Here is a 24,296-nt window from a genome sequence, read left to right as displayed (position 1 = left end):
TCCACCACCGACGCACAGTAGCGGCAGTTTGTACCATCTACAGGATGCATTGAAGCAACTCACCAAGACTCCTTAGACAGCACCTTCTAAACCCACCACCTCTACCAGCTAGAAGGACAAGGGCAGCAAAAGCATGGGGGACACCCCCCCCTGAAAGTTGCCCTCCAAGCCACACACCATCCTGACTTGGAAATATCTCGCCGTTCTTTCACCGTCGCTGGGTCAAAATCCTGGAACTCCCTCCCCAACAGCATTGTGGGTGTACCCACACCTCAAGGACTGCAGTGGTTCAAGATGGAAGCTCACCACTACCTTCTCGAGGGCAACTAGGGATGGGTAATTTAATGCTGCCTCAGTCTGCGAAGCCCACATCCTTTGAATGAAGAAAAAAATCTTCTTTGAAAATGAACAAGTCCCAGAGAAATATTAAATAATATGAGCAAATTAAAGAATATAATAATCCACAGCATCCCACACACACACTGTGTACATTCCTTCAACACTTCTAATTGAAAAATTCCCAATTATATTGCTTGACATTCCTGAAGATGAAGTTGTTGACACATAGTGAAGACCATCAGTCCCTGGTTTAATTCCTGATGCAAATATACATTCTGGGATTTCAAAAGGGAGAAGTTCAGACATGAATTTAACATGAATTTTCTGAGATTAATTTTTCGTGTTTTGATTGGATAATTAAGGATCAATGAATTAACGCAACAAAGTGGACAAAAACCACACTATTTGGTCCTGAGGGGAAAAGTCCAACTGACCTAAAGATTTGTTCATTGGCTTATTGGTATTTAAATTTGAACAGGAAATCTAGGTGGATTCTATTCCTGGATCACACATCACAAAGCAATTTAATGATAAACACAGCTTATACTGGTTTATATTATAATAACTCTGTGGGTTGGTACAGGCAAGACAATGATACCTAACTGATTCTTCATCTTGTTCACTGCAAACCCCAACTGCTCTGAGAAGTTGAGAGCTGGTCTTTATTGCTTGGTTCAACCAAGTAGTTTGCTAGGTCACTTGGGTATTAAGTCATACATGGAGCAAATTAGGAGTGGAAGGCAGATTTCCTTCCCTGAAGGGGAGTTAATGAACTAGTTTGGTAATGGCTGTTGTAACCAACTTTTTGCTCCAGATTTAGTTCACAAATTGAATTCAAATTCAAACTTCAGGGTGATTCATTTGAGGAGGTGAAGTTATTGCAGGATCGCTCACGAACAATAGAAATAAAAACAATGATGTTACAACTGTACAGAACGGTGGTGAGACCACACTTGTGTACAGTTCTGGTCACCCAGCTATAGGAAGGATGTCATTAAGCCGGAAAGGGTGCAGAAAAGATTCACAAGGATGTTACCAGGACTGGAGGGCTTGAGTTATAAGGAGAGACTGCATAGGCTGGGGCTTTCTTCCCTGGAGCGAAGGAGGCTGAGGGGTGACCTTATAGAGGTTTATAAAATCATGAGGGGCATCGATAAGGTGAATGGTCACAGTCTTTTCCCCAGGGTGGGGGAGAATAAAACTAAAGGGCACAGGTTTAATGTGAGAGGAGAAAGATTTAAAAGGGTCCTGAGATGCAACTTCTTCACACAGAGGGTGGTGGGTATATGGAAGGAGCTGCCAAAAGAAGTGGTAGACGTGGGTACAATTACAACATTTAAAAGACATTGGGCAGGTACATGGGATAGGAAAGGTTTGGAGGGATATTTGCCAAACAGAGGCAAATGGAACAAGCTCAGGTAGACAAATTGATCAGTATGGACGAGTTGGGCTGAAGGGCCTGCTTCCATGCTGTGTAACTCTGACTCTATAACACTTTCATTAACTGGTGGACTACTGGCTACTGATGCAAATACCAAACCTAGGCTTCCAGTATCAGCTATTACTCAGTGGGTCAATTATCAAAGATCCCCACCATCTGGGCCATGCCATCTTCTCACAGCTGCCATCGGGCAGGAGGTACAGAAGCCTGAAGTCCCACACCACCAGGTTCAGGAACAGCTACTTCCCTTCAACCATTCAGTTCTTGAACCAACCTGCACAACCCTCATCACTCAGTATAGCAACATTATGGCCATTTTGCACTACAATGAACTTTGTTTAATTTTGTTCTAATTGTGCACTTTCTTGTAAAAACAGATGTGTATAATTTACGTTTATGCTTTTTCTTGTTATTGCTGTGTACCTGATGCTCTGTGCCTGTGATGCTGCTGCAAGTTTTTCATTGCACCTGTGCACACATGGACTTGTGCATATGACAATAAACTCGACTTTGACTTTGATCTCCTTTCTGACTCAGCAGGTTTACGTTCCACCCCAGAGACCAGAGCACAAATAAAAATCTAGGACGATAGCCCAGTGCAGCCCTGAGGGAGTTCTGCACTCTAAGATGATGACTTCTGTATAAGATGTTAAATCTTTAGCTATCAAAAACCTCTTGGCATTGTCCACAAGAGGCAGACTGGTCCTGGCCAATAATTATTCCTTGATCAAAATCTAGTCATTGTCACATTCTTGACTAGGATCTTACTATGTACAGACCTGTTGCCAGGTCTCAATGTCCAAAACGTCAATTGCCTCCACAGATGCTGCCTGACCCATTGAATTCCTCCAGCAGTTTGTTTTTGCTCCAGATTCCAGCATCTGCAGTCTCTTGGGTCCACTTGCTACATTGCATTTCTAAACTACTCATCAGCTGCCCTGGGATGGTGTGGATCGCATTGTATAAATGCAACTATCGTTTTTCTTGATTACTGCAGGCTGCATTGCACTGCACAGTGGTGCAGTTGTGGGGCTGCAGACCAACACAGCGAACAGGCTGGCCGTGAGAATAAACACAACACGACCACAAGAGCCGACAAGAGACTGCACCAGGGAAAGATTGGCAAGGTGCAGAAGCACCTCCCCTCATTTGAAGCTGGACATCTTATTAATTGGACAAATAAAATGTCTACTTGTCCTGAAAAAGGGCTGAACAGTCAACTTCAATAAATTCCCTCTCCTAACGATTTTGCCCTCGGGTGGTCTGTGCTATTTAACAAGTCTGCCACAGCAAGAAAGGAATTATGCGCTGCTCAATCCGCAGGGAAACTGTGTACTCTGCAATGCTGGCACAGCACAGTCGTTACACATGCACACAATTACAGTTCCAAAAGCTGGAGCTGAAATCCTTCCTGTTCACTCTTGTGATTTATGCACCAGCAGATCTGTGTGAAATCTGGTTCCAATAAGCACGGATCAGATTGATTACACCTGCCCGTGTGAAATGAGGAGTTTTATGGCATTGTGGTGCCACTAGCTTACACTGCACAGGTTCCACACCACTGCTCACCCTCAAGATTAACTGCTACGAAGTGCTACAAACCCTGGGCGCAGGAGTGCTGCTGGCCGGTCACATAGTGAGTAGGCAGACACATTGCACTCTTCAGGGCTGAGACTGCCCTGAAGATCCACTTGCAGGGTTTGTCTGATTTCAGATCATTTCTCCAGATTTATGTCCATACAGTTAACCTTTGATATCGCCGACTCGTCAAGGAGCCACAGATTGAAGGTGAAGTGATGCAACACATGAACATTAACTGACTGCCAGTGGAGGATAGAGTTATAGAGTCATAGGGTCATACAGCACAGAAACAGGCCCTTTGGCCCAACTGGTCTATGCTGACCAAGATTCCCATCTAAGCTAGTCTCATTTGCCAGTGTTTAGCCCATATCCCTCTAAACCTTTCCTATCCATGTGCCTGTCCAAGTACCATTTAAACTTTCTTAATGTACCTGCCTCAACCACTTCGTCTGGCAGCTCATTCCATTGACAGACCACCCTCTGGGTGAAAAAAGTTGCCCCTCAGGTTCCTATTAAATCTATTCCCTCTCACCCTAAACCTATGCCCTCCAGTTCTTGATTCGCCAACCCTGGGAAAAAGACTGCACATTCACCCTATCTCTGCCCGTCATGCTTTTATGCACCTCTATAAGGTCACCCATTCTCCTACACTCCAAGGAATAAAGTCCGAGCCTGCTTAACCTCTCTCGATAACCAAGTCTCTCGAGTCCTGGTAACATTCTCACTCAACAGGCTGAGGGAGTTGGGGAAAGATTATCCAGGGTTTTATTTTCCTTAATGGCCCTGAGGTTATCTTGATATTTTCCCCATCTTGTCACAAGAAACCATTTGGCAGGGTGGGAGAGGTTAAGTGATGGCTGGCCATTGGCTCCAGCCAGTTATATTTCTCCATGGTCAAGTTAGACCAGTCCATCAACATTGTGTGTCCACAGAGAATTAATGATGATGTCATTGAATCTGCCTCCCATGAGCCAGAGCTGCCTTCTGATGGACAAGAAATTAAAGCAAGGTCTCTTGTCAATGTAAAAGATGCCATGGCATTATTGCTAAAAAAAAGACTAATTCTACCAATTTCCTGGCCAAAATTAATTCCTGAACCAACATGACCCACAGAAACTTTACCTAGCCATTATCATCCTGCTGTTTGTGGGATCTTGATGTGTGAAAATTGACTACAGCATTTCCTTCATTACGACAGTGGCCCCATGTTAAAAAGTACAAAAGTATTCACATCCTGTGGTCTGAGGAGGTTCTATACCAATAGCCTTATTGTGTAATCCAGACTAAATCTGGGCTCAGAACCAACCTGACACCATGACATGGAAGATGGGCAGCTTCTATTTTACTGTTATAAGACTCGTAATGCACAAGACTCCATTCAAGAGACTTGTGCATTAAGGATGAACTCTTGACCTCACAATTTATCTTGTCAACGCCTTTGCGCCTTATTGTCTACGTGCACTGCACTTTCCCTGCAACTGTAACACTATATTCTGTATTCTGTTTTTGCATTTCCCTTGTACTACCTTGATGTACATACATTTTGAATTGACCTGTACCCAGAACTTCCAGAAGTTTCAGAACTCTTTTCAGAAGTTCCAGAAGGCTTCCAGAACTCTTTTTCACTGTGTCTTGGTACCCGTGACAATAATAAACCAATTCCAATTCTAATCTGGACCTCAACATCACTCTTGATACATACGAAGTTACTACTTGGTGATGTTAAAATTATACATGTGCCATGCAGATGGAGGAAAGGCAGGCGCTGGGGTGTCAGGAGGTGAGCTGTTTCCCATGGGCCTCTGAGCTGCACTTATAGCCACAATATTTAAGTGGCTGGTCTGGTTGAGTTTCCAGTTAATGGAGGGCCCCAGAATGTTGATGTTTCTCTTCATGTCAGGGACTTATGCCTCTCATGCCTCCCTCAGTTCGCTCCTCAACCTCCTTCACTGCAGGGAAGACAAGCCCAGCCTTTCTAATCTCTCCCCATATCTAAAGGCTTCCAATCCAGGCAAATTCCTGGTGAATTTCCTCTGCATTTTCTCCAGCACAATCACGTCCTTCCTGTAGTGTGATGACCAGAACTGTACACAAGTGTGGCCTCTAAGTGTGGTGGTGAGCCATCAGCATTAACCACTGCAGTCCTTCTGGTGAAGGTGGTCCCACAGAGCTACTGGGCAGGAGTTCTAGAACTTAGACCCAGCAATGATGAATTGGGGATATCTTCCTAAATCAGCATGGCAAATTGGATGGTGATGTTCCCATTCCCCTGCTGCCCTTGACCATCGTGATGGTAGAGGTTGCGGGTTTGGGAAGTACTTGGATGAGCAGCTACAATCCATTTTGTGGATGGCACACAAAGCAGTTGCTGTGCACAGTAGCAGAGGCAATGGATGTTTCAGGTGGGGGACGGGAACGGATCAAGTGAACTACTTTGTCCTGGATCAAGTCTCTTGGGTGTTGGTGGAGAGTATCCCATCACGTGCCATGCAGATGGAGGAAAGGCACTGGGGTGTCAGGAGGTGAGTCGCTTCCCATGGGCCTCTGAGCTGCACTTACAGCCACAATATTTATCGTGGCTGGTCTGGTTGAGTTTCCAGTTAATGGAGGGCCCCAGAATGTTGATGATGGAGCAGTAAATGGAGCAATTCTGGACTAATCAATCGGTCCAGATGAAGGGTCTCGACCTGTAATGTCGACTGTCCACCTCCCTCCACAGATGCTACCTGACCCGCTGAGTTCCTCCAGCAGTTTGTTTGTTGCTAATTAATTCATCCTACATCTTTATAACGATTATTGGAAGGTCTGCCTTACAGGTGTGCTGGCAAAGCACCCTGATTAACACATCAATTGTCTCCCACTGAGATCCCTGGGGTCAGTATCAATCATAAGGTGTCTTTTTCCGTGAATGAATGCTTTAAGCTATCTCCATGTATGACTGTGGAGCAGAAAACCCAGTAGGCAAGACTTGGAAGTCAAAGTTGAGTTTGTTGTCACACGCACAAGTCCATGTGTGCACAGGTGCAATGAAAAACTTACTTGCAGCAGCATCACAGGCACATAGCATCATATGAGCAGCATTCACAAGTAAAACATCAATGAGACATACATTATACACAATTTTTACAAGAAAGAACACAACTAGAACAAAAAAAAAGTCCATTTTAGTGCAAAGTGATCAGAGAGGTCATAGTGTTCCTAAACTATAATGGTTATGGTTTTTCTATCCGTACCTTTCCAAATGCCTTTTAAATATAATTGTATCTGCCTCCACCACCTCCTCTGGCAGCTCATTCCAAGATATTTACCACCCTCTGTGAGAAAAACTTGCCCCTCAGATCTCCTTTAAGTTTCTCCTCTCTCACCTTAAACCCTGTGCCCTCTAGTTCTGGATTCCCTCACCTGGGGAAAAGGCTCTGCTATCTATACCTGTCATAATTTCATGAACCTCCATAAGGTCACCTCTAGCCTCTTACGTTGCACTGAAAATAAACCCAGCCTATCCAATCTCTCCCTTGTAACTACAGACCTCCATTCCAGGTAACATCCTGATGACTCTCTTTTGGTTGCAAAAGAGTGCTGATGATCAGCGAGGAGGAGATGTTGTTACCAATCCTCACGGACTGAGGTCTGCCGATGAGGAAGTTGAGTATCTAGTTGGATGGAGAACCCCCGTTGCAAGTTTCAAGAGAACCCCTTTAGCAAGGCTACTCACCCGACACTGGAAGTCTGAACCTTCTTTGCCCAGGCACCCGGAGGTGATGATGTGGCCTCCTGAGTCACCTTCCTCCATGATGGTGAAACAGTAACCATCCGTTCTAAGGACACAAAAATGCAATCACAATGAGCCAGCTGCAAACAACAAAGTGTTCTCCATTTACCCAAAGAGGATGTACTGCACGATTACCAGGGTTACAGATGACGTGCACCCGGTCATTCCAGAGAGGAAATGGGATTATCAGTGGCTATCCAGTTCTAGGTAACTCAACCAGAGGACACATCTCTGCTTGTACCCTGTCAAGCCCTGGGTGGTTATAAAAATATCAACTCATATCTGTTATTGATCTTCTGCCGGTTGGTGGCATTTTTCTTGAGAGCTTTGTCCCCTCTAGAATAATCCAGTGAAGTAAGATGTTGATAAAGAATTCTAGGTATGAACATGGAGATTTTAAGCAGGGGCTCTGAACCCACAAACCATCATCCTCTGCTATCTTGCAGAGGCTAATTGATTTGTTCACCGAGGAGTTAATCCCAGCCGAATTCGATTTTAACAGGGTACAGAAGAAGTTTACCAGGATGCTGCCTGGATTAGAGGGCACGTGCTATAAGGAGAGGTTGGACAAACTGGGGTTGTTTTCTCTGGAGGAGCGGAGGCTGAGGGGAGACCTGATAGAAGTTTATAAGATTATGAGTAGACACCTGGTATATTTTTCCCAAGGTCGCAATGTCTAATATTAGAGGGCGTGCATTTAAGGTGAGTGGGGGAATGTTCAAAGGGGATGTGCCGAGCAGGTTTTACACACAGAGAGCGGTGGGTGCCTGGATTGTACTGCCAGGGGTGGTGGTGGAGGCAGATACAATAGAGGCAGTTAAGAGGCGCTTAGATAAACACATGAATATGCAGGAATGGAGGGGTATCGACATTCTGCAGGTAGAAGGGATTAGTTTAGTTAGGCTAGTTTAATTAATTCAGCACAATATTGTGGGCCAAAAGGCCTGTTCTAGAACTGTACTGTTTTATGTTCTAACAACTGATGTTCATACTTCTCAGAAAAACCCCAACGCTACATTCACAGAGGGGGTCACAGAGAGGTTGAGAGAGGGGTGTTGGTGAGGTTCGTTATTTATGGCATCCTTCTACTCAAATTGGATTAATCAGAAGAGAAGCAGGTTGACGCTTCTGGACTGAACAGTACACTCATTCGCCAACTAAACCAATGAGACCAACACCAAACCTGTCCTTCGATAAACTTATGCATCATTTTGAGCTAAAGTATTATGTACAGTTCCAGTCACCACGCTACAGAGAGGATGTGGCATCAATAGAGAGAGTGCAGAAGAGTCATCAGGATGTTGCCTGCAATGGAGGGCTGCAGTTACAAGGGAGAGATTGGACAGGCTGGGTTTATTTTCAGTGCAACGCAGGAGGCTAGAAGTGACCTTATGGAGGGTCATAAAACTATGAGAGGCGCAGGCAGCAATGGATTGCCAGAGTCTTTTTCCCAGGGTTGGGGAATCCAGAACTAGAGAGCACAGGTTTAAGGTGAGAGAGGAGAAACTTCAAGGAGATCTGAGGGGCAAGTTTTTCTCACAGAGGGTGGTAAATATCTGAAACGAGCTGCCAGAGGAGGTGGTGAAGGCAGATACAATTATGTTTAAAAGGAAAGGTACTTGGATAGGAAAACCCTAATCATTATAGTCTAGGGACACTATAACCACTTTCATCACTTTGCACTAAAATGAACTTTTTTTTTGTTCTAGTTGTGTTCTTTCTTGTAAAAATTGTGTATAATGTATGCCTAATTTATGTTTTACTCGTGAATGCTGCTTATCTGATGCTATGTGCCTGTGATGCTGCTGCAAGTAAGTTTTTCATTGCACCTGTGCAAACATGGAATTATGCACGTGACAATAAACTCCACTTTGACCTTGAAAGAAGTAGAGGCATACGGGCCTAATGTGGGCAAATAGGGTTTAGTGTAGATCGGCATCATGATCAACATGGACAAGGGCCGAAGCGCTGGTTTCTGTCCTTTTCGATTTATGATTCTGGATCCCAAACACATTTCCTGACAGATCACTTGGAATGAAGCAGGGATAATATTAGCCAAATTCAAAACAGAGGCTACAGTGAGAAATGGACTTTAACATTCTCATGTATTGCATTTAGTCTTCATGATTAGGTCTCTTCTGTGCTGGAGAAATCAGAGAGAGAATGGGTGGCTGCTTTGCAGAACACCTGTATTCAGTCTGAAAGGGTGAAACTGATCCTCCAATCACTTGTCACTGGAAGTTCTCCAGCCCAATCCCATTCTGACCTCTCCACACTTGGCCTCCTGCACCATTCCAACATCAGGTGGAGGAACAGTACCTCACCTTCCAATGGGCCTGGGGATGCAATATTGATTTCAACAATTTCAGATAGCCTTGCTTTCTTGTTTGTGTCAGAACTGGCCAGTTCTCATGTACAGTCATCCACCTGTAACATTAACCAAGTTTTATTCCCCCTCCACAGATGCTGTCTGATCTGCTGAGTATCTCTGGCATTTTCCTTTGTTTCATGTTTCTGATTTTGTTTCATACTGTCATGCCCTGCATCATACAGCACTAGCATAATGTTTTTAAATCTCTCTCTCTCTCTCACCCCTCCCCGCTCCCCCCCCACCTGCCTCTCTCACATCATCCTCACTCATCTATTAACCAGAAGGCACAGAAAGTATTCTCACCCCGCCCTGGACAAGCTTTATCTCCAAATTGTCCTCTCCACCCCTCCCCTTCTCTGTGTACTTGTCTCCTCACTTCTCCAGCTTCCAGTGAAAGGTTAGTGAGCTCGAACTCCGTTTCTCTCCCCACAGACACTGTCCGACCCACTGAGCATTTCTGCTTTTATGTAAACTTACTTGCAGGTGTTGTTCACAGACTCTTCGGGACAATGGTGGTGACAATGGCACCACAGATCCCTCTGAGGAGGTGTCGATACTGTGCTGTCGCCATGTTCCCCCTTGTGTTCCACATTCAGCTTCCCTGTACTCCGTAGAAGCATGTTGTCAAGACAGTTACCTGAGAAAAGAGTTCAGTCATTAGGCTGGTAAAAGAATGTGGGGGAAGATAACTACTACCTCAGAAAATGGGAAAGGACTCAAGGATGTCTTACACTGGCATTACACTCACTTTAAAACCAACATCATCTCAAGTTTTACTGTCCAGCCTGATGCCTCAGTGAAGCACGGCTGGAGTGCTGTGCTGTCAGTGGTGCTGTTGTTCAGGTGAGATGCAAAACTGAGGACGGTGTCATCATTCCCAGGCATCGTTGAAGAGGAACAAGGTAATTCCCCAAGACCCAGCCTCAACATGTCCATCCCAGCACAGTGACAGGTGATCTATCTCACTGATGAAAAACACGATGATGCTGGAGGAACTCAGCAGGCCAGGCAGCATCCGTGGAGAAAAGCAGATGGCCAACGTTTCACAGACACCTGCGCTCCGTCCGTAACCACGACCTGCATCTCCCCATTGCCAGTCACTCCAACTGCCCCTCCCACTCTATCACTGATATGTCAGTCCTCGGCCTCCTCCACTGCCAGGAGAATTCCAAGCGCAAACTGGAGGAACAGCACCTCATTTTTCATCTTGGAACCTTGAAGCTCAATGGCATGAACGTTAAATTCTCCGACTTTAAAAATCCCCCACACCCATGCCTCTTCTTTACCTCCTTTTCTGAGCCTCTCTCTCTTTTTTCTACCCCCCACTTTTTTCCTCCTTACCTTTGACCCATCCCCCGGTGGATCTGCTCTCCCCTCCTTCCCCGCAGCTGCCCATCACTATCTCTTACCTGCATCTACCTATCACCACATTGTGCCCACCTCACCTCCCCTCTATTGTCCACCAATCACTGCTCTGCTTTTCCCTCCTATATATTGAGCTTCCCTTTTCCTATCTTCAGTCCTAAAGAAAGGTCCTGACCTGAAACGTTGACCGCCTGCTTTTCTCCACGGATGCTGCCTGGCCTGCTGAGTTCCTCCAGCATCATCGTATTTCTCATCTAGATTCCGGCATCTGCAGTCCTTTGTTTCTCTGATATATCTCACTGCTTTGTTGAACATGACCAAGCCAAAATGCATGCACTTTTGCAAACAGTAGCAGTGCAAAAGAAATTAACTCTCTGCAAATCAAATCTGTTGATCAGTTCTGAGTTTTATTGACTCTACCACCAGCCAAGTTTAACGCCGCAGATCTGTGGAACTCTGAAGGGGCATCAAACCCAAGGCAAAATCTTCACACTCAGCACTGAACATATGGTGAGATCAGGTGACTGCTTTCCACTCTGGTGTACCAGATTATCCAAATCCCTCGCAGGCAAGCAGTCAGTTTGAACTCAGCCCGACAGATCAATGTTTTGTTAATTGATATTGAGCATCAACATGGATAGATTAAAAACGAGTTGCTATAGCACTGAGGAGAAGGTCGGCCTGTACAAGAACACCTGTTTCCCACTGCCAGTAAGCAACTGTTCCAGGAACTGATTCTATTCATGTCCGCTGGCTCTTCCACTCACATAAGCACCCAGGGTAACACTGGTCTTTGCTTTCCAGCTCTTTCTCAGAGCTGAAGTTGTCCACTTCTTTCAAAAATCAGGTTCAAATCTCAAGTGGGCAACTTAAAATCAGTTAGCTAAATAAGTTAACAAGCTGGCATCAGTAATGATGATCATGAAAATAATGGATTGCCATGAAAATATGTCTGGTTCACATGTCCTCTGGGGAAGGAAATCGATCATTCTTACATTATCTGGCCTATATGTGACTCCAGACCCACTGCTAACTGTTAAATGTGAGATAAGATTTCTTTATTAGTCACATGTACATCGAAACACACAGTGAAGTGCATCTTTTGCGTAGAGTGTTCTGGGGGCAGCCCGCAAGTGTCACCACGCTTCCGGCGCCAACATAGCATGCCCACAACTTCCTAACCCGTACGTCTTTGGAATGTAGGAGGCAACCGGAGCACCCGGAGGAAACGCATGCAGACACGGGGAGAACGTACAAACTCCTTACAGACAGTGGCGGGAATTGAACCCGGGTCACTGGCGCTGTAAAGCGTTACCCTAACTGCTACACTACCGTGCCACAGAGCTATGGAGTTATACAGCACAGAAATGGGCCCTTCAACCCAACCTGTTCATGCTGACCAAGAAGCCCATCTAAGCTAGGCACGGTAATGTAGCAGTTAGCGTAACGCTTTACAGCGCCAGCGACCCAGGTTCAATTCCGGCCGCTGTCTGTAAGGAGTTTGTACGTTCTCCCCGTGTCTGCGTGGGTTTCCTCTGGGTGCTCCGGTTTCCTCCCACATTCCAAAGACGTACGGGTTAGGAAGTTGTGGGCATGCTGTGTTGGCACTGGAAGCGTGACAACACTTGCGGGCTGCCCCCAGAACACACTACACAAAAGGTGCATTTCACTGTGTGTTTCGATGTACATGTGACTAATAAAGATATTATCTTATCTTATCATCCATTTGCCTGCGTTTGGCCCATATCCCTCTAAACCTTGCACATCCATGTATCCGTCCAAATGCCTTTTACACGTCGTACTTGTACCTGCCTCTAGCACTTCCTCTTGCTGCTCATTCCATATACCCATCACCCTCTGTGTGAGAAACTTGCCCCTCAGGTCCCCTTTAAATCTTCCCCCCTCACCTTAAATCTATGCCCCTAGTTTCAGACTCCCCTACACCAGGAAGAAAAACTGTGACCATCCACCTTATCTATACCCCTCATGATTTTATAAACCTCTATAAGGTCACCCCTCAGCCTCCTTCGCTCTAGGGAAAACAGTCCCGGCCTATCCAGCCTCCCCTTATAACTCAAGCCCTCCAGTCCCAGCAACGTCTTGATGAATCTCTTCTGTACTCTCTCTGTTGCTACCACATCCTTCCTACTGTACGGTGACCGGAATTGTACTATCCTCTAGAATGGCCTGATAGTTCTCATTTCAAGGACAACAGAAATGGACTATAGACCTGCCAATGATACCAGCACAACAAATATGAAAAAAAGACACCAGTTATTCTTGGCAGGGTGACCACGGACCAAACTTCAAGGTCCTCATCTTTCACTCCACCAGTCTCCGCGTCCAGCACATCATCCCTTGTCATTTCTGTCAGCTGCAACAGGATCCTACCACCAGTCACATCTTCCTCTCCCCACCCATCCCTGCTTTCAGCAGGAGCCACACTCTCCATGACTCCCTGGTTTGCAAATATTCAGGCGGGCAAACCTTCAGGCGCACCTCCTTCAACCTCATCCACTGCGTTTGGTGCTCTCGATGTGGCCTCCTCTACATTATCGAGACCAAGTGCAGACTGGGCAGCTATTTGGGGGAACACTTGCGCTCTGTACAAATGGCAATCCTGACCTCCCATCTACATGCCATCTCAACTCCCTCTCCCATTCCCACACTGACCTGCCTGCTCTCAGCCTTCTCCACTGCAATGGTGAGGCCAAACACAAACTAGAAGAACAATACTTCATAGTCTGCCTGGGCAATCTACAATCCAGTGGTATGAACACCGAATTTTCTAACTGCAGGTAACCTGTACTCCCTGTGCTCCTTTCCCACTCCTTCTGATCCACACAGGTTCTCCCAGCCCTGTCACCCAGTTTAATTCCTCGCCCCCACCTGGCTCCATCTGCTCATCATCTCCCTCCTCATCCTGGTTCCACCCGTCACCTATCCACCCTCCTCATCTGCCAGCCCCTGGTCCCTGCCGCGCCCCTTTCTCTCACCTCTTTAGATCTGCTATCTTTCCTGTACACCCTCAGTCCCAACGCAGGGTCTCGACCCGAAATGTCGACCATCCCTCTGCCTCAACAGATGCTGCCTGACCCACTGAGTTCCTCCTTTTTTGCTCCAGATTACAACATCTGCGGTCTCTTGTGTCTCCAAAACTTTGCACGTCGGCTTTCCCGACCCTTAATGTTAAGGGGAAAGTTATGGGCTCAAAGCAGAGGAGTGGAAATCTCACCCTGAGTGTCAGGAGGGTAAGGTTGACCTTGATCCTATCCTCGTTGTCCCGAATACTTAAGTAATCCACCTCATTTGCTGTGACTGAAATGGCTGCTATATTTATAGCAAATGCTGCAATGCATTCAAATCTAATTAATCACTTGCAAGGTGTCCTGATCAGGAGCGATTGCAAGCTCTTGCCTTTCACCTCCTATTAGAGGACACAGATAGGCTGATATTTGACTCAGATGTAAAATATCTGATAGCCCACTGAAAGTTTGGATTGAATTTCTTCTTGAGGGTAGTGAATCTCTGCAATTCTCTGCCTCCGAGAAAGGTAGAGACCAGATCATTAAATATTTCTAAGGTGGAGATGGATAAATATTTGAAAGATCCTAGTTTTACACAAGCAGTTGTATAAAACTTTGGTTAGGCTGCATTTGGAGTATTGTGTGCAGTTCTGGTCGCCCCATTGTTGGAAGGATGTGGAGACTTTGGAGAGGGTGCAGAAGAGGTTTATCAGGATGCTGCCTGTATGAGAGGGCATGTGCTATAATGAGAGGTTGGACAAACTTGGGTTGTTTTCTCTGGAGCGGTGGAGGCTGAGGGATGAGCTGATAGAAGTTTATGAGATTATGACAGGCATAAATAGAGTAGACACCGGGTATATTTTTCCCAGCGTCAAAATGTCTAATACTAGATGGCATGCATTTAAGGTGAGAGAGGGTAAATTCAATGGAGATGTGCAGGGCAAGTTTTTCACACAGAGAGTGTGGGTGCCTGGAATGCACTGCCAGGGGTGGTGGTGCAGGCAAAAATGATAGAGGCTTTTAGACAGGCACATGAATGTGCAGAGAATGGAGGGATATAGACATTGCGTAGGCAGAAGGGATTTGTTTAACTAGGCATTTAATTACTAGCTTAATTAGTTCAGCACAACATCGTGGGCTGAAGGGCCTGTTCCTGTGCTGTACTGTTCTATGTTCTATGTTCTATGCTCTACGTTACCTGGGGAGAAATACATGCATCAACGCAGATAGTGACAGCTTAGGGGGAGACAAGAGTGAAATGGAAGAACAACGATACTTTATAACTTTTCATTGGTTGGTTCACTGGATTTGGACATTGCTGGCCAGGCAGAGTTTGCTGCCCATCACTAATTGCCCAGAACTGTCTTCCTGGGCCACTTCAGACAGCGGTTAAGAGTCAACCACATCGGTGGGTCTGGAGTCCAATATAGGCCCAAGTGAGTGGGATGGCACATCTTTCCCTGAAGAACTTTAATGAATGACAATCTGGGAGTTTCACGGTCACCTTTACGAATTCTGGCATTTTTATACATACCAGATTTATTTTAGTACTTGAATTGAAATTCCCCAGCTGCCGTGGTGGGATTCAGCCTCATGCCTCAAGATTAATTTTTGAGTTTAAAAATTGACCTAAGGCAGTTCAAACAGAATACCTCATAAATTGGGCCCAATAATAAACAAATAAAGAAACTGAAAATTATTGGAAATGCTGTTCTTCTGAGAGGCTAGGATTCAGAAATATCGCTGATACAGGCCTCTGCCAGGTTACGAATGCCCAATTTACAGACACACGTACGTACAAACGAGCTCCCATAATTCTATTAAATTCAAAAGTCAGATGTGCGTACATACGTTCCTCCTTACAGACGGCAGAACTAGTTTCCTCTCTCTCTCTCCACTTTCAGTAATTGTTCTTTCTTATGAGTCTTCTGTGCTTTTGATGCCATTCATTACAATAATATGGAGGTATGGTAAATATCGAGTAATTTTTGTATATTTTCCAATTTACAGACAAAATCGGAACCCGTTTGTTACCCCTGTTGGCCTGTACCGACAGCTCAGGAATCTTTACTCGACACTAGCTTTACTTAATGCGTGCTTGAAACTGCAATAATATGGGCAGCCTGCTTCACTCGTTGGCATGGATACCTTGAATAGAAGGCTCACTGAAATCAGAACAACTAAATCTTTCATCAATTGTGACCACTTATCAGCAAGATTAAAGCAGATGTAGCGAAGCCTTGCACTTCTTGTTCTCATACAATAATTTCCTCATGGAAGACATCAAAAGAAAATTAATATTTTATTACAAAAATTAAATGTTTAATTAATGAATCCATTAGAGTCATAGTTGTTAACTATAATGCACATTAATTACAATGTTTTTACCCTAATAGGGCAAAATGAATGAAATACTTGTTTATGCAAATAATTTTTCAATGGGCTGTAAAAACATTACAAGGCCAGTGATGCATGAACAGGTTTCAGTTTATTCTTTTCTCTCAGTGGCATTGTGGCCTTATCACTTACAGTTTTTATCCCAGATTTTCAGCATTTCAATATAGCTCTTCTGCAAATGTTTTCTCCCAGTAAGTAATCAGCCTGAGTCACAGACAAATAACAACAGGTATGAGGCAAAAAATAGAGATTCTAGAAACAGCAAAAAAGCACTAATTGATTTAAAGTGTCACAGCTGAAGGGGACCTGGGCTCAATCATGACCTGGGTGCTTGGTTCATGTGGACCTTACAAGCAAGGCAGTTCAAACAGAATGCCTCATAAATTGAGCCCAATAATAAACACATACAGAAACTGAAAATTATTGGAAGTGCTATTCTTCTGAGAGGCTAGGATTCAGGAATATTGCTAATACAGGCCTTCCCCAGGTTATAAACGCCCAATTTACAGACACATGTACATACAAACGAGCTCCCATAACACTATTAAATTCAAAAGTCCGATTTTAGAGAGGGTGAAGAGGACGTTTACTGGGATGCTGCCTAGATTACAGGGCATGTGCTATCAGGAGAGGCTGGACAAACTTGGGCTCTTTTCTCTGGGGTGGCGGAGGCTGATTGGTATAGAGGCCATAATGCAATCAGTATGTGTGTGTATGTTTATGTGTGTATGTGTTAGTGTATACAGTCAATTGAGAGGATGATTCACCTTCACCCACTCAGCAGATGTTAAGGATGGGCAATAAATCTGGTTTTGCCTGTGATGCTCATATCCTGAAAAATGTATTTTAAAAAGTCTGCACGGTTTAAAGATGTCAGGGGTACGTTTTTTACTCAGAGAGTGGTGAATGCCTGGAATGCGTTGCCTGATAGGGTGGTGGAGGCAAATTCATTGGGGGCTTTTAAGAGGGGCTTGGATGGGCACATGAATGAGAGGAACATAGAGGGAAATGGGCATTCTGGATGTAGGAGGGATTAGCTATGTTGGCACAACATTGTGGGCCGAAGGGCCTGTTCTGTGCTGTACTGTTCTATGTTCTATGAAGTGAAAGAAACAGGTCAATTGTATGACATGAAGTATATACGATGGGAGAAGACTCATTTGGAGCATAAACACAAGTATAGATCAGGTGGGCTGAATGGCCTGTTCCGTACTAGAAATTCCACGAATGTGAACCAGTTGCTGTGCTGCTTCATCCAGCCACTGGATCCAATCCCCGAGAACTACTTTGATGAGTTTTTCTCTTTCGATCATTTTCAATCACGAAGAAGGCATGCCAGCGGCTCTACTTCGTTAGGAGTTTGAGGAGGTTTGGTATATCACCACTCTTAGAAATTTCTGTACATGTACAGTGGAGAGCATTCTGATTGGTATAGAGGCCATAATGCAATCAGTATGTGTGTGTATGTTTATGTGTGTATGTGTTAGTGTATACAGTCAATTGAGAGGATGATTCACCTTCACCCACTCAACAGATGTTAAGGATGGGCAATAAATCTGGTTTTGCCTGTGATGCTCATATCCTGAAAAATGTATTTTAAAAAGTCTGCACGGTTTAAAAATGTGTGTGTGCGTGTGTGTGTGAGATTTTGGTACTTGAGGTCTTCTATGATTATTTTGTTAGTCATTTGGGAAGGCCAAGTGAATAATTTATTTTGATATCTCTAGGCCGTGATTTTCCTTTCATTTCATGTGTGTGGCCTAAATTTAAACACAGATGGAGACATTTAAGGAAGAGAATGAAAAGTTCAACACCTGAACAACTCTGGAGCTAAGACACCAGGGCTCCTTGGCAGTCAGCTTTGTTCAAACTGCACGCAGAGATGATACAGTCAAAGTGAAACTTGCAGATGGAATCCGTGCAGATAAAAGTGGATTGTGATTACGGATGTGACTCAGTAAGAAAGACCATCTTGGACCCATGTTAGGCTGGAATTCATGAGTCAATAAGTTACATTTTTGCAGGGATTCACACAAATAAGAACCAGAATTAGGCCACCCTACTCTTTGATCCCACTCTGCCTTCATCAAGATCGTAGCTGATACCCAAGTGCCATTTTTCAGCTGGAATTCATTGCTCATGCTTTGACCACCTGAGCATCCAGAAATCCAACCACCTCTATTTTGAATGAAAATGACTGAGCCTCCACAGCTCTGCAGAGTGGAGATCCCGAAAGATTCACCACCCTCCAAGTGAAGAAAGTTCTCCACATCTCAGTCTTAATTAGCCTATCGGTTATTCTGAGACAAAAGACCCCTGGTTCAAGACTCTTCAACGAGGGGAAATATCTTCTCTGCTTTCAACAGGTCAAATCCTTTAAGTATTTTGTATGTTTTAATGGGACCACCCTTCATTCTTCCAACCTCAAGAGTAAACAAGCTAAGTCTACTCAATCTCTCCTCATTCAGCAAACACTCCATCTCAGGAATCAGTTTGGTAAATCCTCATTTCACTCCATCCATGGTAATTATCCCTTTTTTTAGGTAAGGAGACCAAAACTGTATGGAGTACTCTGGGCGTCATCTCACCAAGGCCCTGTGGGCAGGTAGTGTAGCGGTTAGTATAACGCCATTACAGCGGACACGACCTGGGTTCAATTCTGGCCACTCTCTGTAAGGAGTTTGTACGTTCTCCCCATGTCTGCGTGGGTTTCCTCCGGGTGCTCCGGTTTCTTCCCACATTCCAAAGATGTATGGGTTAGGAAGTTGTGGGCATGCTATATTGGCACCGGAAGCGTGGCGACACTTGCGGGCTGTCCCCAGAACACTCTACGCAAAAGATGCATTTCACTGTGTGTTTCGATGTACATGTGACTAATAAAAGACGTCTTGTCTTATTTTATCATTATGGAAAGAAATCTTTGTTCTTACTTAAGCCCTCTTGTGATAATGACCTACAAACTATTTGCCCAATAAAAACAGAAAATGCTCAACAGGTCAGGCAGCATCTGTGGAAATGAGTTTTGGTCCACACCTTATTCTACACCAATATAAAGGGAAACCAAAACCACCGAGAGTAAGAAAAACAAAAAAGCCAGGGAGAGATCCTGTTGGATGAACAGAACTTCTTTGAGGTTCGCGATCTGATGTCTCTTTTGCCTTCTTTGTCCTCAATGTTTTCTGTCTCCATTCTAGTGGTAAGTAATTTGTGAACCAGCAAGCTGCTGGTGGTAAATTGGTAAATTGGTTTACTGTTGTCACATGTACTGAGGTACAGTGAGAAACTTGTCTTGCATACCATTCATACAGATCAATTCATTACAACAGTGCATTGAGGTAGTACAAGGGAAAACAATAAGAGAGTGCCAGAATAAAGTTGTCTCCAACCTTCACAGTCCCCTGCCCCCATCTGCCTCTCATTATTTTTCTGTCTGCCTCCATCTATCATTCCCCTGCCACTGTCTCCCAATTTTAATTTTAAGGTGACTGGAGGAAGATATAAGGGGGACGTCAGAGGTAAGTTTTTTACACAGAGAGTGGTGGGTGTGTGGAACGCACTGCCGGCAGAGGTTCTGGGGGCAGATACATTAGGGACATTTAAGAGACTCTTAGACAGCCACATGAATGATAGGTAAATGGAGGGTTATGTGGGAGGGAAGAGTTAGATAGAAAATAGAGCAGGATAAAATGTCAGCACAACATCGTGGGCCGAAGGGCCTGTACTGCGCTGTAATGTTCTATGTTCTAATTCCACCTCCCCTCTCCCCTCCCCTATCTGGTTCAACCTGCCTGTCATCTTACACCCCTCCTCAGACCACCAATAACCTCGGACTCCTTTCTCACCACTCCCCTTCTCCTCTTTATACCGCCCATCTCCCCTCTCCAGTTTTGGTCCTGATAGGGTTTCGACCTGAGACGTCAACAATTCCTTTCCCCTCACAGATGCTGCTCGACCCGCTGAGTTCCTCCAGCAGATTGTTTGTTGCTCCAGATTCCAGCATTGGCAGGCTCTTTCGTCTCCAATACGTGAACAAAAACTTGCTGCTGGGAATATCATTTACTTTCTTAATTGTTTGCTGCACCTGACAGATAGCCTCTGAACATAAGCATTTCCCAATCTGGCACCATTTAATGAATACTCTGACTTTCTGCTTCTGTGCACTGAAGGATGACCTCATATTTAACAAATTATATTCCGTCAAGTATGTTCTCACCTATTGCTGTAACTTGTCTGTATTCCCTTGAAACCTTTCTACATCCACCTTCCTACTCACAGTCCCACTTAGTTTTGTATCATCAGCAAAATGTGAATATCTGTTGTTGATATGGATTATAAATAGCTGGGATCCAAGCACTGATTCCTGTGGTATTCCACTAGTCACACCGGCCAATCTGACAAAGGCCCATTTTCTTTTCTATTTGTGAACCAATTCTCAGTCCATGCCAATACATTCCTCCAAATCCACATGCCTCAACCTTGTTGACCATTACCTTGTGTGGGTCTATTGAAAGCCTTCCGAAAATCTAAATACACCACATCTATTGGTTTCCCATTATCTATTCTGCTGGCCACATACCCAAAGAACTCCAATTGGATTCACTAAAGCAATAGAAAGGTGAACACCAGCTTTGCAACCCCACACCCTGACCCAGAATTGCATCTGAAATTTCTACAGTTGTCCAAAGCAAAGCCGTGCAATCTTTAATCATGATAATTCTTGTGGGCATGTCCCAGATGGTGAGGGTCCTCACCGATGGATGCCACCTTCTTGAGGCAACGCCTCTTGAAAATGTCCTTGATGGTAATGCAACCAGTCAGAATGCTCTCCGCCGTACATCTATCGACATATATACACGTGTACACATACACGTGTATATATACACATATACAATCTACCTTGTTTGACCTTGCACCTTATTGTCTAGCTGCAATGCACTTCCTCTGTAGCTGTGACACTTTACTCTGTATTCCGTTACTGTTTTTACCCTGTACTACCTCAATGCACTCTGTACTAACTCAGTGTATCTGCACTGTGTAATGAATTGATCTGTACGAATGGTATGCAAGATAAGTTTTTCACTGTACCTTGGTACAAGTGACAATAACAAACCAACTCCAATGCCAATATACATACACACTCATTCCCTGCCACCTAATGCCATGAAACACCATCTTCTGCTCCAACCCATGCATCACCATCAGTGTCAGTATCTTAGCAAAGGAGAGGGAACAACACTCTCTATTTAACATCTACAGGCAGCATCATTTTACCGCTTACTGGCATACAACAGCTCTTCTTCCAAGGCCTTATTCTCAGGGGAGGATGGACAGTCACCGGTCGGGACATGCCATGCTTGAGAACCAGTGAACTGCCAAATCCTAGAGGTAATCAATGAAGACTAAAACTGGGCATCAGGAAACCAGAGCTGGTGACTTGAATCTTGGCCAGAACATGAGACTAGGTCACCAAAGGTTTCATGGACAGATTGTCTCTGACATCTGCTCAGTAAACAGTGCATTAGGATGGTATGCAAAGAAATCCACTGCAGAGCTTCAAATTAATTGCTTTCATGAAACAAGGGTAAGCAATTCTGACCACAGACAGAAGGGTGTGATTTGTTGAATTTGATCTTCAGTTGCTGAAAGCATTTCAGTGTTTGAAAACCTCAGTGCATACTCTCACCTCTGCTGTAAAAAGGGCCAGCAATTCATTCATTATGCCTTTCAGAATAACAGCTGACTGGCATCAGCGAGCTCTAACTGGCTGTCAAGTTCACTGAGAGGTCCTTTACATTTTGGGATTGTTTAAAAACATAAAGTGCCTATTCCTTTTTTTTTAAATATCTGTATTCCATCAAGTCTAACCAGGAGGAACATTCTGCTCTATGTAAACGCTCAAGGCTGGAGAAGGAAAGATAGTTACAGTTCTCAAATGGCATTTCCTTCCCAGTCAACTGAAAACTTTTTCTCATCAATTGTATTATCTTCAATCTGTTAATGACATAGGAGTCCCTTTATCCCACTGTGTTCAGACTAGCTCCCATAGGAGCAATCCCATCCTCTCCTACCTCCCTGTACCCTGCAACTAAGGACCATCACCATCCGGGACATGCCCTCTTCTCGTTACTGCCATCAGTGAGGAGGTACAGGAGCCTGAAGACCCACACTCAACGATTTAGGAACAGCTTCTTCCCCTCCGCCATCAGATTTTTTAACAGTCCATGAACCCATGAACATTACCTCATTATTCCTTTTTTGCACTCTTTATTTAGTTTTGAACTTATAGTAATTTTGTCTTTGCACTGCACTGCTGCCGCAAAGCAACAAGTTTCACATCATATAAGTCAGTGATAATCAATCTTATTCTGATCTTATTCTCTCACACACGCCCATCGATTTCTCTTTGATTCTTTTTCCCATTAACCTGCAATAGTGGGAAATTTGCAGCAGAAATTTACACCAGCATGTCTCTGGGATGTAGGAGGAAACTGGAGCATCCAGGGAAACCCACGCAGTCAAGGAGAGACCATGCAAACCCAGTGCAGATAGCACCATAGGTCAGGATCGAGCCCCGATCCCTGGAGCTGTGCAACAGCAGCCTTAACCGCTGTACCACCTTGTCCTTAACAAAACTGATGGAAATGTGGAATGCAAACACTGAGCACTGGAAGCAGGACACATCTGTGGAGAGAGCAGCAGAGAAAATGCTTCAGTTTTGATTGAAGCAACCTTAATTCTATTTCTCCCTCCACTGATGCTGCCTGACGTGTTGAGTATTTCCAGCTCTTTATGTTGTTATTGCAATGTAAGATAAGATTTCTTTATTAGTCCCATGTACATTGAAACACACAGTGAAATGCATCATTTGCGTAGAGTGTTCTGGGGGCAGCCCGCAAGTGTCGTTATGCTTCCGGAGCCAACATAGCACGCCCACAACTTCCTAACCCGTACGTCTTTTGGAATGTGGGAGGAAACCGGAGCACCCAGAGGAAACTCATGCAGACACGGGGAGAACGTACAAAGTCCTTGCAGACAGCGGCCGGAATTGAACCCGGGTCTCTGGCGCTGTTCTAGTGTTACGCTAACCGCTACACTACTGTGCCTGCCCTCTACACTACTGCAGCTGCCCTACAAAGTATTACATCAGGGTTACATCCATATAGAAGGTTATTTGTTCTGATAATGAGTGGCATAAAGTGACCAGAAAAAGATGTAGACAATAATCATTTCATTTGGATTGGAAAGTTAAGAGGTCCCAGTCCCATTCCAGGGGTCCCAACAATTTGGGTTAGCACACTGGCACAGAGTCAGGGAAGCTGACATCTGGACAAGGGCTGTTGACTTTCCCAGACCATTTGAAGAAGAGTATTGGAATTGGTTTATTATTGTCACTTGTACTGAGGTACAGTGAAAAACTTGTCTTGCATACCGTTCATACAGATCAATTCATTACTCAGTGCATTGAGGTAGTACTAGGTAAAGACAATAACAGAATACACAGTAAAGTGTCACAGGTACAGGGAAGTGCAGTGCAGGTAAACAGTAAGGTCAAACAAGGTAGATGTGAGGTCAAGAGACCATCTCATCGTATAAGGGAACCATTCAATAGTCTTATCACCGTGGGATAGAAGCTGTCCTTGAGCATGGTGGTACGTGCCCTCAGGCTCCTGTACCTTCTGCCTGATGGGAGAGGGGAGAAGAGAGAATGACCCGGGTGGGTGGGGTCTTTGATTATGCTGGCTGCTTCACCAAGGCAGCGAGAGGTATAGACAGAGTCCATGGAGCAGGGAAGCTCTCCCTGGCGTCCTTTATCCCTCAATCGATATCATTCCAAAACTGGTTTATATGGCCATTATCTCTTTGTAGTTTGTGAAAGCTTGGTGCTAAATGAATACAATGCCTCTATTTCAAAAGTGCTTCATTGGTTCTCTGAACATCCTAATGTCAGACAAGTTTCTATATAAAAAGCAAGCCTTTCCTTCCTTTAATTCACCCAGCACCTTC

General features: G+C 44.6%; 1 protein-coding gene across 6 annotated transcripts in view; it reads right to left on the bottom strand.

Moving 5' to 3' along the window:
* Window positions 1-24,296, bottom strand: part of bmpr1ba (bone morphogenetic protein receptor, type IBa) — a 506,418-nt gene that overhangs the window by 54,147 nt on the left and 427,975 nt on the right. For 5 of the 6 annotated variants that reach the window (XM_052035149.1, XM_052035147.1, XM_052035134.1 and 2 more), the window contains 2 exons: window positions 9,982-10,141; window positions 7,077-7,179 (listed from right to left, as the gene is read on the bottom strand). In XM_052035149.1, the coding sequence (XP_051891109.1) occupies window positions 7,077-7,179; window positions 9,982-10,141 (263 nt within the window). Of the gene's footprint in view, window positions 1-7,076; window positions 7,180-9,981; window positions 10,142-11,044; window positions 11,116-24,296 lie in introns of those variants that run through there. The other variant, XM_052035150.1, reaches the window with a different exon arrangement.

Source organism: Pristis pectinata, chromosome 2 (assembly GCF_009764475.1).
Source record: "Pristis pectinata isolate sPriPec2 chromosome 2, sPriPec2.1.pri, whole genome shotgun sequence".
Taxonomy (NCBI): domain Eukaryota; kingdom Metazoa; phylum Chordata; class Chondrichthyes; order Rhinopristiformes; family Pristidae; genus Pristis; species Pristis pectinata.
The sequence above is the reverse complement of the archived record's forward strand: the minus strand, read 5'-3'. Positions and strand labels throughout refer to the sequence as shown.